The 14,108-nt window shown below is 43.2% G+C and overlaps 1 protein-coding gene across 5 annotated transcripts in view; it reads right to left on the bottom strand.

Moving 5' to 3' along the window:
* Window positions 1-14,108, bottom strand: part of RPTOR (regulatory associated protein of MTOR complex 1) — a 319,880-nt gene that overhangs the window by 128,513 nt on the left and 177,259 nt on the right. For all 5 annotated transcript variants that reach the window (XM_088474208.1, XM_088474236.1, XM_088474218.1 and 2 more), the window contains exon 5: window positions 9,141-9,287. In XM_088474208.1, the coding sequence (XP_088330334.1) occupies window positions 9,141-9,287 (147 nt within the window). The remainder of the gene's footprint in view (window positions 1-9,140; window positions 9,288-14,108) is intronic.

The following is a 14,108-nucleotide window of genomic DNA, read 5'->3' as shown; positions in this document are numbered from 1 at the left end:
GGTTGGGGGCCTTCGCCATAATAAAATGTTTTATATCCTTACCTTATAATGATTTAAACTTGAAATATCAATTTATATATTAATTCTCTTCTTCTTAGAGGCCCAGATACTGTCCCCACTTGCAGGCTACACAGAATATATTTTTTATATATACAGCTCTACAGATACTGGCCCCACTTGCAGACTCTCTTTAATCAGTTCAGGTGACTGTTCCCGCCTGAACTTTTATACAGGAGGATCTTTGCTCTCCAGCCTGACACCTCCCCTGCACTGTGATGGACAACTACCCTCCGCCCCAATGCCACAGCCCCTGCTCGGCACCTTCCCCTGCCACGTCCACTGCCTGGCACCTCCCCCCACCCCAATGCACCGTGTCTGTCACCTGGAACCTTCACCAACATGTCCTTACTGCCGGCGGACACGGAGCCTCCAATGTGAAGAACGCGACATCGGTGCAGCTCGGCGTTGCATCAGGCATTCCTGTCCATGGCAACAAGGACACATTGAGGGTGACCGGGAATGCGGTGCATTGGGGTGGGGGGAAGTGCCGGGCGGTAGGCTGTTTCTGCCGGGCGATGCACCCGCAGAAAAAGCCTGGGGAGAACACTGACTTATATACATTGTAATTACAGTGTGTCAAACATACACACAATAAAATGCACACACTTCTTACAGGAAGGCTGGTTACCCACTGAAGTTTGATATGCAGTTTCACTGGGGTATTCTAAATGCCTAGGTCAATATGGGATACTCTTTTGCACCCATGTGATCAATTACAGTGGACATGTGCAAATAGAGCAGTCAGTATCCAAATGACCTGGCCACACCACTGTCACTCACTGCCACAATACGGTATATGGTTCACAGGTACCATCTCCATGCACGTTTACAAGATTTTACTGCCATAAATAAAGGCCCCCATCCATTTTTCTGCACCAAGGGGTCGTGTTTTGAAAAAAGGGATTTTTGGAAAAAACAACCCCTTTCACAACCTCTAGAAGAATGGTGGAGGCTGTATGTGGTAAGTCGCGGGTCATTTTTAAATGGTGCTCAAAATTACTGTATGTAAAAAGTCTTATCCCATAAATGCCAAGATCCAAGAAGCCAGAGAGTGTATACCGGTATTTGCAGCTTGCTGCACTGTAATTCTTGGCACTTGGGGTTTTCCATGCCAAAAATGTACTACACATTTAATACTAACTGCTGTCTTTCCACTACACTGCGTCCAGAATTCCTACTCATTACCTATGTATATCAGAGATACTTACAGAGACAATAGAACAGTTAAGGTGCCCACACACTAGGTGATCTGGTCACGATACGATATCGTGTCCGATTTCTCCCCCGGCAGTCGTGGGCACGATTTTGTGTTAAAAACTATCCAAATTGACCCACGATCTATCGTGCCTCCAACACTATTCCAGTGCATCGTGACTGAGATTTTCAGATCTTGCCTGCAGCAGGCAAAATCTGAAGATGTGATGTGTGACCGGCGGGGATGTGCATCAGTATCATAATCAACATATTTTACACGATCTGTCATCCTGATGCGTCAGAATCGGGCTAATCGTGTAAAATATTGCCTAGTGTGTGGGCACCATAATATTTGTGCATGTTCCCCTCCTCATTAGCTTATCTAGCAGTGCTCCTTACAGTGACATTAGAAGATGACCAGCACAGTGCTCTTGACATTTCACTTCCCATTACCGTTCACATCAGTGTTCCTTACAGTGACTGTGGGAAAATAAACTTGGTGGATAATGTCTGTGCATGGCTTTCACCTCCTCATTTTATGTACAATAGTTCTCCTTACAACAACAGTAGAAAGAAGTGCTCCGTGTTTATATCTGTTTGTAGGACACTCCTAGTTCTCTTGTTCTCCTCAGAATGACTGAAAGAGAAGATGCTCTGCATACATATCTGTATGGCATTCCCTTCCTTATTACTGAACTTTGTGTAGTAGTGGTCACTATATAAGACAGAAATCTGATTAGCAGTACCAAGTATTTACTTTTTCAATTTAGATTTATGTAAATTCAGTGGATATTGGGGCCCTAGACAAAATCCTTCATACCACAGTTGCCAACAACTTCTGCTCAGCAGATGCATCTAAGTACATAACACGTGATACTGGAAGTGCAAGCCTTGATGCATTACAAACTACATCATAACACCTTTACTGAACCTCCTAATGTCATTTTACTGCAGATTAAAAAACTCTAGTTGGATAAACATTGACTTATGCCTCCCAGTGAACAGATGTCAGGAATACAGTACACAGAATAAGAGGAAATGGAGAGGCATTTCCAGGGACAATTACCCTGCTCTGATGGATAATTCCGGTCTTTTCTGCTATTCTCTAAAGGAATCAGGCAATCGATTCTTCTCCTTAGTCATTATAGTGAATTTAAAGAAAATAAACAAGTGCATAAAATATCTGGATTTCATTATTCGTACAAATAATAAAATAGGAAATTTAAAAATGAGGTTTAAACGGATATCAGGAAACACAAGGAACAGACTGTGGTGATCAAACATGTATTTTGGAAGTATATTAAAAATCAGGGAGCCCTGCTAGGTCAAAAATGGGAACAGCATTAAATGAGAAATATCTATTTATCACCTTCAGTGCCCTGTGCCCCAAGACACCAATATGTGGCAGGATATTAGTACACGGAAACATTATCTGTTTCTTTCAGAGGATAGAACACTTCCGAGCCCTGAACATTTCATTCAGCCTGTCGCCCTTCACAGCACAGCAATAACACACCATGAGTGGGGGGTCCTGTGGGAGCACAAGGAGGAACAAACCAATCCAGCAGAGAGCACTGGAACATATTAATAGGTTAGGGGATGGGAAAATGTAGGCAGAAGAGCCAAGAGCAAAGGAAGAGAAAAAGTTGGATGATCAGGGTAAGCAAATTAGAAATCTATACAGTCATTCGGCTAACCTTGGTACAGAAAAACGATAAGGGGAATGATTATTAGAGTGCTATTAATCAAAGAAGAATTGTACTATGCTAGCCGTAATTTTTTCTATATATTTTAATGTCTCACTGCAAAGTAAAAGATTAGTACCAAGTAGGGTGCAATATTCACACTCACACATTCTGGAAATGTTACTTGGATGAGACTTTATTAACTTTGAGCAAAGAGAAGGAGAATTAGGTCTCCATTACACATTATAAAATTGTTTAAACTGAGTCAGGTTAGCCAGGGAGCGGCAGTGGACAAAGTTTGAGGTCTGGCCACAGATTTTCAATGGTCCAGTCCATTATTGGGCCACTTACTGTCATCTATTATTTATTTACTTACTTTTCATTTTAAGCAACTCCAGTGTTGCTCCTATAGGATCCTTTAAATCACTGACCCCTTTAAAGCCAAACATCCCAATTTGAACATTTTGCGAGAATGTAGCAGGTTTGCCCACAATTTGTATGTGAAGTTCCCCTTTCCTTCGATACAGACAAAACTATCAGTGCCTGTCACTAGAGCTCCAATTTGATGGGTCTGTTCCATGGTCGGCATATACGATCCAACTTGCAGCAAGTTGTGAGGCATGTTTATAATGACACTGTACAGCATGCATCACAGGCAGGTGCCTCCAGTATATTTTAGGAGGAGAAAGAAGTTTTGAGTGAACATCATCAGTGCTAGGTGACACCCACTGAGGGCATGGCCACACCCTATTTTTTGGAGAAGTGGCTATGTTCAATTATGTCCCAATTATAGCTTCCTCCAATTTTGGGAGGTAGGTATGTGTTTGGTGGGCAATATTTGGCTTGTACCATATCTATTAACATTCAGGCAAAAAAGTTGCACTGCGAGACTGTTCCCAGGTATATCATCTATCAATGTATTCACTGACTTCAGGAACCTGTGCAGGAAAGTCGCATCATCGAACAGACATCGGCCACGCCATCAGGCAACAGAGCAACCCTATGGGTTGACATGACACGCTTGCCACTAAAACACACACCTTCCCCTCCCACCCAGTCTCTCACAAGAACGCCTATCCAAATTGCATGCAATTCTCATATGCGCCGCAGACCACAATTATCGAGACGCATACGCAGATTTAAAACATTGGTCCTTTGTGTCCAATGTTCTAAATCTGTCCACCTCAGAATTTAGCCAAAAGCTTCTCTGATGAGTGGCTTTCATATCTGGTAACAGCTACCACACAGTACATGATTATCGTTCCAATTCGTTGGTTGGAACAATAATCATGTAATGTGTTGCTAATGTTAATGTTTAAAACTAGTCTCTGTTTTTCTTTTTTTTTTTTCATAATAGTTTTTATTGAAAGTTTAATACAAAGAAATGGGGATACAGAAGGAAAAAGAAGGGAAAAGGGGTAAGCCAGACATATAGCATATCACAATATAAATCAATCGATCTTGGTCCTTGTACATATAATTGATACTTAAACTTTTTAGGACAAGAAAAATGTTTTATAAAACACTTCACAACACATATAGACAAAATACTAAATATTCAGTTAATGGAGCTGCCCCGGATCTGCGTGAGGTGAACAGAGAACACCGGGAACAACCGGAACACTATAAATGGTGGAATGGCCTTGTTTTTCCCTATATTCTCCCCATTTAAACCATTTCATATGGATGGAATTGACGGAGGAGGAGTATTTCTCACCTGTTGTTTCAAAAACAAAATGCTTATGGATCTTGTTTTCTATGATTGTGATGTTGGGGAGAGAGGCTGTCTTCCACCCCTGAGCAATTGTAGCTTTTGTAGCAATCAGCACATGACCCATAATATATCTCTCGCCACGTGATAATTCCCCAGGATAGAAGTGGAATAAGGCAACTAGAGGCTCCGCCTGAATAGTTACACCAACTATTTTACTAATCATAAAAAATACTGCATTCCACAAGGGGCGAAGTAGAGGACAGGACCAAAAGACATGAAAGATGTCTCCCACCAAACCAGTTTTTCTTTTTTTTTGAGCCATGCTGTAAGACCCCAACACAGAGAGCGGTATTCACATTTACAAAGGAATTAACAGGAGATCCAATATTGTCTTTCACAAGTGAATTCAGTGAAAAAGCTGAGAGACTTTATAGATAATACATTACACCAGTGAAAATTTGAGCTTACAAATTAAGAGGGAATGAATATGTGTTTACATTTAACAGTATCTGGGTATTTTGGCTCGGTTGGTTTTTTAGTAATTAGGCATTTGGAAGTTTCCAATTAGCTTAATTAGTCCAATAATTACCAATAATCCAATAATTATTAATTACATGTCATTTTTTGGGGTAAAAAAAAAAACAAAACAAAAAAAATGTCCTCAAATTACCCCAAAATCAACTTTTTCGTTAGTTCAGGCACCCCAAATTTAATTACAATAATTTTTAAGTTGAAAAATAATTGTTTTTAGAATTATGTAAAACATTTTCAAGGTGCCCTCAAAGTAACCCCAAATCACCCAACTTTGTTTTGCATTTTTCGCTTAATTAGTTTGAGATTAAACAAAAAATGTTTGTTTTTTTATAATTTTCTTGCATTTAAAAAAATAAAACCACACAAATCAGCTATCTGACACCATTTAAAAACCTACAGTACCTTCCTAATGCCCACAAATAGCCTTCTATACAGTCCTGCTAACAAAATTATCCATTTTGGGGGGTTCAGGATGGTCTCCCCACATTTTCATGCATTTCTCGCAAATCTCATTTGGCAGTCAATTTGCACCCCTCAGCTGCGAGTAGTGCGAATAGGCATTTTTAATTGGATTGGAGAATTCTCGGACCGCGCGTTTCGCTACAAAGTGTGCGAGTTTCAAGAAAAACTCGCTACTCGCCATTTGCACCTAATTGGATTGAGCCCTAAAGCTATAAAAACAAATCAAAGTCCGATTTTCTTTGTCTAAAATCTATGCGTCAGATGTCAGAGGAAGACGTATTGCACCTCAAAACTAGTTGCAAGATTTACTAAAAGTCCTTAAGTGCTCTTTATCAGCAGAAAACTAAGTGCATAGATCTGTATTTCTATCTATAACAGTGTTTTCCTATTTGATATATTGCTGGTCCAGTTTAATCTTTCCAGCTATCCTGCATATTGGGCAGGGGACAAATTACTGAATGATAGGACTTCCAAGGTACGGCACAATCGTAAGTTTATATATTGTATGATTGTATTAGTCTAGAATCTTTTTTGCATTTGATCTATAGTGACTTTCTTTGATGTTTTATGATGTCCATTACTATGCTAATGGTGGTATGCTGTTGTTTTATGAGTGAATTGACAACATAAGACAAAATATACTTCCTGCCTAATTTTTAGGTATAAATGTGTAATGGTGTGAAAACCATATCAGCAGACATTTTATCTGTCAGGTAGATAAGTGCAGCAGGTACTTGCTATTTGCACACAAATTAAGGACTGCCACTTCCTTTATTGCTACATTTGCTGTTTTACACGGTCAAGCACTGCAGTATGGTGGTGCTATATAAATAATTATTAATAACAAGCTCATACAAAAATTCCATCAGAGAAGAAATATATTGTACGTTACATTATTACTTGTATTTTGGACATGTTATTTGCCGAGTTGACTTAGGAACCACTGACTGAAAGAAATAACTTGATGGTAGCAGATTGTTAATATGTAGTTTAGCCACGAACACCCACAAAAGAACATTTTTAATTAGGCATTTTTATCCTTCTTTCTGTGGTTTGTGCACCAACTTCATTTTTTCTTAAAACCATATTCTCCCACACCATGTTACCTTTGTACCCCAAATAACCTAAGCAGCACATACATTACAAGCGCTATTCCTGTCATATACAGCACATTGGCTGGTTTATAAAATGCCTAAAGGAAATGTGGATTTGTAACCAGGTATGAATAGCCTATTTTTTTCCAGACTACATAAGTACCGTATATACTCGAGTATAAGCCGAGTTTTTCAGCACATTTTTGTGCTGAAAAAGCCCCCCTCGGCTTATACTCGAGTCATGCCCGCATGGTACGCAGCTGAGTAGCGTACCATGCGGGCCGCGGTACAGACTGTGTCTCTGTGACACAGCTGCACCGCGTGTGTAGCGCTGACCGGACGGAGTTTGGTCAGCACTACACACTGCCAAACACACAGCCGCCGGCAACGGCAGCTGTGTGTTTGTTGTAATCAGAAGCCGATGAGAGTCTGTCAGACTCTCATCGGCTGCTGCTACTCCCACTGCGGGAGCGATCTTCCGGCTCCTGCAGTGGGTAATGGGAGAGACGTCGTCATGACGACGTCTCTCCCATAATGCAAAGCGGCCGGAGGAGCCAGTAGCAGCGTCGGGACCAGGAGCGGGGTTTCAAGTAAGTGTTTTTTTTTATTACATCTCTCTCTACTGGGGGGGCTACTACTGGGGGCAGTACCAGGGGGGGTTACTACTGGGGGCACTACCAGGGGCAGATTAATACTGGGGGCGCTACCAGAGGGGTATATTGCTACTGGGGGCACTACCAGAGGGGGTATTACTACTGGGGGCACTACAAGGGGGGGTATTACTACTGGGGGCACTACAAGAGGGGGAATATTACTACTGGGGGCACTACCAGAGGGGGAATATTACTACTGGGGGCACTACCAGAGGGGGAATATTACTACTGGGGGCAGTACCAGGGGGGAATTAATACTGGGGGCACTACCAGGGGAGGATATTGCTACTGGGGGCTCTACTAGGGGGGGTATTACTACTGGGGGCACTACCAGGGGGTATTACTACTGGGGGCACTACCAGAGGGAGAATATTACTACTGGGGGCAGTATCAGGGGATGGATTACTACCAGTAGCTGCTGCATTTCCCACCCTAGGCTTATACTCGAGTCAATAAGTTTTCCCAGTTTTTTGTGGTAAAATTAGGTACCTCGGCTTATATTCGGGTCGACTTATGCTCAAGTATATACGGTATGTGCTAACTATTATTATTATTGTAAGGCACTCCTAATAGTCATCTATTGCTAGCTCCTGGCTTAATTAGCATAAATGGTTTAAACCACTTGGGAAATTGTCCAATGCTAAGAGGTTCAAAGCACTGACCAATAAATGCCAAAATAACTAGAACAGAGAGAAGCAAATTGTAGGAAGGGGACTTTTTAGCATTTTCCCCAGGGTATTTATCAGTTATAAGTGACAGATTGACGCAGAGGCACCCCAGCCCTACAAGTATTGAGCCCATACAGATGCTAAGCACCTTCTCGTATATGTACATGTAGAATAGGCAGAAAGATGTAGACCTGCAAATCACCGCAGCACAATAATCCCCCCCCCCCTTTATAGTCATATCCCCCAAGCCTCAGCACCAGGAATTAGTTTGCTGCCGAGCTTTTCCTGACCTTATTAATATCCTCATCTGAAATTAGATGTTTGTTTTGAAAGTGAGCAAGATTACAATCATTTGGATGCTTTGGGTGCCAATTATAGCCATGTATAGTGCTGAATGTAATTTCGACCTTTGGAAATGCTGCTCTTAGCAGCTGAGAAATAAATGAGTTGTCCTCTAAAGTCTCAGAGCTCATAATTAGAAGACGCCCAGCAAAACGTTTGCAGCTCAATGCATATTTATGGCACCATTCCGATACAATGCAAAAGGAGAAGAGTATAGAAGGGATGACGCTCTGCATGGAAGAGGTGCTAAAGTCATAAAACTGAGAGCACCACAGTTTACTCAGCTGCAATAGAGGGAAAGGAAACCGGTATTAAACTTTGGTGCACAATAAAGCCAGGAAAGAGGAGATTTGTTTTCTCATGTTTAAAAGGCCCCAAAACAGGCTTATAGTAATGCTTGTACTAAGTGTCCTCTGACAGATCTCCTGAATGCCAGCCAATCAGAACAAATCCGATCCCCAAGTTTCAGAGCACTCAGATGAAATGAAGATCTAATTACAGGGATATTACTCTTTCCTTCTGATAAATGTCAGTGCATTTGATGGTGATTATCCAGAAAGGTGTTATGTGCACTGTCATATGCCTGATATCGTCAGTGAGCACCTCCAGGCACTGCCCTCTGTCACGGACGACTTTCCTAGACATTCAAACAATCACTTTTAAAATCAGTGATTGGCATTTAAGGTTGGACAACTTTAGTCAACACATGTCAGCTTGATCATTTCCATTCTTACCTCAAGCTCCTGTTCTCTCTGCAATGCAAACTGCTTGAATGACTTCACGATGAGTCCAGCGTTGGAACAGTCGTACACAAAGATAGAGGGACTTCCCATCCAGGTCTGTAGGTCATATATGGAAAGGGGGATGTACTGTGTGTAATTCTAAAATAAAGGACAACTGAATTAAGAATTCCATTCCGCATAATTGCTGCAAACACAAATAAAACATTGTTACATTATATGAAACATAGAATCATACTCAACTACTATACCCAAATATTTGTAAGACTCTAAGTTAGGGGAGCTCACCTGATCCCCGAGAGACTTGGCCATCCTCCCGAATACACTGACTTCACCAGTGAAGTGGGAGGTCCAGAGCTTGATGATGCAATTCACCGCATCAGCCCCCCTGCACCCCCACGTGCATTTTTAAAATGTTGACAACCATGTATACGATTGGTCGCTTACCATGTTTAAAATAGCGACTCTGAGACACCATTACGAATGGACATATTCTACATGCAACACCTTCTGCTTAATTATGTAAAGCCAGAATAAATCCAACAACAAACAAAATACTGTTGAAGTGATTAAATAGTCGACTGCAAATGTTAAAAATGTCTATTTTTAATGATGACATCCAAGTGGACCAAATTGCAGCCATTTCTGATAGACAATGTAAAAACATTTTTATTCTGCATTTCATAGAATTCAACAGACTGTGTTGGTACAAGGTATAATAAAACACAGCTGCAGACACCACAAATCAAAAAAGTAATATACCGACTGAGCACTGTTATGAACTTTGGGAGCCATTGGAAGAAATTATTATAGATCTGTACATTAGATATATGATGTGGGACCATGTCATCAGGTGACCACAGCTGAATACCAATAAAATAGCTCAGGGTCCAGTTCCTGATTGCAAAACAGCAGCACAGAACAGTCTACTGGCTGGACATCGGGCTATACAGAGCTGAACATGCATAATAATTATTTACATTATTGCTATGCAGTTTATGCAAAGTGTTTACTTTCTTGTCAAACACTAGACCTAAATATTCAATCTTATCTTTACCAGGAATGCCTCTAACCAGCTGTGACAGACTCTGGTCACCAAAACTCTGCACAATGCACACAGTCTACAGTATATTCATTTACACAGCTAACAAGCTCATACAACAATGTCATCAGGGAAGAGACACATGACAAGTTACATTACTACATGTGATTATAAATCAGAATGGGATTGTAATGTATTTAAGATAAGAAGAAACCTTGGCCGGGGACCTGATTTAGGTTAAATGCATGTGACAAAGATACGTAAAATATTCTCTCTCTATTTTTTTATATGAAATGTAAATAAATATACACAAGATTTGGCTCGTTCATGATTCCAGTTTTATGTAATACAATATTTAAAGCCAGTCACTGGAAATTCCCTTCAAAAGCAAATTAATCATCGGTGGTTCTAAATCTGCTGTACTAAATAGTTTCAATTGGTAGTTAATGTGGCAAACTGGGACATGTAGTTCAACAACAGCTGGAAAGCTACAAGCAATAGTCTGCATTAGACAACATTGCATGCAATGGGCTTTATAAAGAGCAGCTGTAAACTTTGATTAATCACTAAAGCTTCCCACACAGTATACAGTCCTGAATCAATGGAATGAATAGTACAAAACACAAATACATTTTAGGTTTTTCAACCTACGCTAAAGGCTTTCAAATCCTCAGCACATGGTCCTGAGATTACTATCTATTCCACAACAGCCGGGGTAAAGCCGCAAGCCAGCTGTCTTACACTGAAGAAACATGAACTACACATGTATAAGAAAACGTGTCATATTTGTTTAGATACAAGTACAAAGCACTTGGCGTGCAATGTAAGCAGTGAGATACTATGGCCATATTACATATTGATGTACAATAGTCATTTTCACTGACTCTGGCACATGCATCATCTCCATAGTGATCATGCGTGCAGCAGTCACCAGAGGGAGAATTGTAGGGCAGGGTATACATGGGAGGGGTGGGGCTTGCTCCCATTTCCCTAGGCTGCCTCCAGCAGGAATAGGGGAGGGAGAGGAGGAGATTACAATGTGTGCCCGGCGGCTGCTCCGTCACCTTGCAGCCGCCGGTGGGCTGGCGGTAGCAGGGCGGTTGGAGGGACAGCAGTACAGCGCAGATAGAGCGCTGTTACCTTCTATTTGCCCGGCGTCTGCTCTGTCATTTCTGCAGCCGCCGGGCTGCCGCTAGCAGTTTGTATTTTCCCAGCGACTGCTCTCTGTCCTCTCTGCAGCTGCCAGGTGTGGGTGCGCTGGCGCTGGGCTCCCCGATCACTGCTCACAGTGATTGGACACACAGGGAGGAACGAAGTGTGCAGTGGGAGCAGGAGGTCCCTCTGAAATTGGCGGCTGCTCAAAGATTATCTTCCAGCAGCCACCCACAGGGTTTTATGAATGGTCGCATCAGATGCGACCATGTCAGGGAAAGCCCATCCTGGTGTGGTCGTAACTGATGCGACAATTCCAGGCAAGTGCTTAAGACTCCTTCTTCTACTCCATAGGGGGAATGGGGATATCACTGTGTATAGCCTGGAGAGGAGAGTCTGGGCACCAAACAGTTTAATGAAAGTACCCACAAACCCAGGCTTCCTCTCCTCTATACACTGCCCTGAGCCACCAGTTTAGTGGCCCATGGCAGGAGCGGGGCAGACGAGAAGGAGAAAGAGGTCCGACACACACAGAACCAGACATATAGTGGGGAGTATAGCCGGACAGGTCACCAAGAAAACCCAGCAGCCAGGTGTGTCAGGGTGGGCGCCCTGTGGCCCCTATGGAGTCAAAGAAAGAGACTTAACAGGTATGCAACATAAGTCCCTTTTTCTTCTTCCTCCACTAGGGGGCACAGAGATAACACTGGGACATCCCAAAGCTGACCCCCTATGGGAGGGAACGCTCCTGAGCTGCAGTGAGCACAGAACGCCCGAAGGCGGCATCTGAGGACACAAATGTGTCAAAAAGCATAAAATTGAATGAAGGTATTCGAGCAGATGACCACGTGGCAGCCTTACAGAGCTGTTCTGCAAAGGTCCCACAGCATGCTGCCCAAGAAGTCCCCACTGACCAGGTGGAATGGGCAGTCATCGCCATGGTGTAAGAATGGCGGATAGTGAAACGGAGCCAGCGGGCCAAGTTTTGTTTAGTAGCCGGCTAGCCCCTCTTGTGAACATCATACAGGACAAACAGAGAATCTGACTTGCGAATATCTCTGGTCCTGTTCATGTAAAGCCTGCACAACATCAAAGGAGGCTTCCGGCTGAGAAGAATCTGAAACATGGAAAGATGGTACCACAATTTCCTGGTTGACGTGGAAGCACTACACCACCTTGGGAAGATAACCCAGGCGAGTCCGCAGCACTGCCCTATCCAAATGGAAAACCAGGAACGGGGAGCGTCACGAGAGGGCACTCAAATCAGACAACCTCCGGACCGACGCAATGGCAAGAAGAAAAACTGTTTTCCACGTAAGCCAATGTAAACCACCTGTAATGGTTCAAAGGGAGACGACTGGAGAGCCCAGAGAATCAGGGACAGGTCCCAGGGAGCATGAACATGGAGAACTCCTTGGAAGAAGGCCCACACAACAAGCAACAGTGCTATCTGTCTTTGGAAAAAAAATTACAAGGCGGAAACCTGGATCTTCAAGGACAAGAGTCAAAGGCCCAAATCCAGACCTGTCTGTAGAAAGGAAACCACATGGGTAAGGCGATTATACTTGGGGTTAAGACCACTAGTAGCACAGCAAGCAAAATAGGTACGCCAAACCCTGTGATAGATAGCATTCAGCATGGTTTGAATGAACCTACTGGAGAACCCCTTAGCTTTTAAGACGAATGACTCAAGAGCTACCCCATCAAAACGAGATGGATCAGATCTGGATGGAAGCACGGACCCTGTGACAGGAGATCCGACCACAGAGGAAGACGTGGTGGTGCGTCTATGGAGAGGCCCAGCAGATCTGCGTACCATCAGGATCATCGTGTCTCCCTCCAACTTGAAGTTGATGAGAACTCAAGGAATCATTGAGACAGGAGGGAAAATGTAAATCAGAGGGTAGTCCCATGGAACAGTCAGGGCGTCTATCAGAACGACGTCTGGATCCCTGCCGCGGAAGCAGTATCTTAGTGGCTGATGACTGTGATAAGAGCCATCATGTCTATGTCTGCAGGCCCCAGCGGGCAGACCAGCACTTACCTGCATGATGGCTTTAGAAGTCCGCTTTCCAATTCTGCACACCTGGGATGAAGACCGCGGACAGAGCTGGAAGATGAATCTCCACCCAACGGAGAATGTGGCTGACTTCCTTCATGGCTCTGTGACTGTGAGTGCCACCCTGGTAGTTTATGTAAGTGACCGCGGTTGCATTGTCCAACTGTAGTTTTACAGAACGTCCCTGAAGATGCTTGCCTGGCAAAAAGCCCTGTATATGGATCAGAGTTCCAGGACATTGATGGACAGCTGGCTTTCCTGAAGCGTCCAACAACCCCACCCCCAAAGGCTTGCGTCAGTGGTATGACCTAGTCCTGGATCCAAAAGGGATGGCCTTTGTACAGTTGTGAGTGTTGGAGTCACCACGGTAGGGAGAGACGAACCTCTCGGGGAAGAATTAGTGTCTGCGCCTTGAGGTTCGTGAGAGGCTTGTTCCACCGTAGTAGAATGACCAACCGAAGAGGCAGGGAGTGAAACTGACCATACTCCACCATGTTGACAGTGGAGACAGACCCCAGGTTCTGCATACAATGGACACTCGATGGAGGCTCAGAAAGGATTGCAGGCTCAATATCTTGTCTGCTGGGAGGAAGATCCTTTGAGTTCTGAAGACCAACAATGCTCCCAAGTGGAGCATCTCCTGTGAAGGAGTTAATGTGGATTTCCACCAATTGATTATCCACCCGTGTGACTGGAGTAGTTCCACAGT

The sequence above is a fragment of the Taudactylus pleione genome, unplaced genomic scaffold (assembly GCF_031769625.1).
Source record: "Taudactylus pleione unplaced genomic scaffold, aTauple2 ptg000016l, whole genome shotgun sequence".
Taxonomy (NCBI): Eukaryota; Metazoa; Chordata; class Amphibia; order Anura; family Myobatrachidae; genus Taudactylus; species Taudactylus pleione.
The sequence above is the reverse complement of the archived record's forward strand: the minus strand, read 5'-3'. Positions and strand labels throughout refer to the sequence as shown.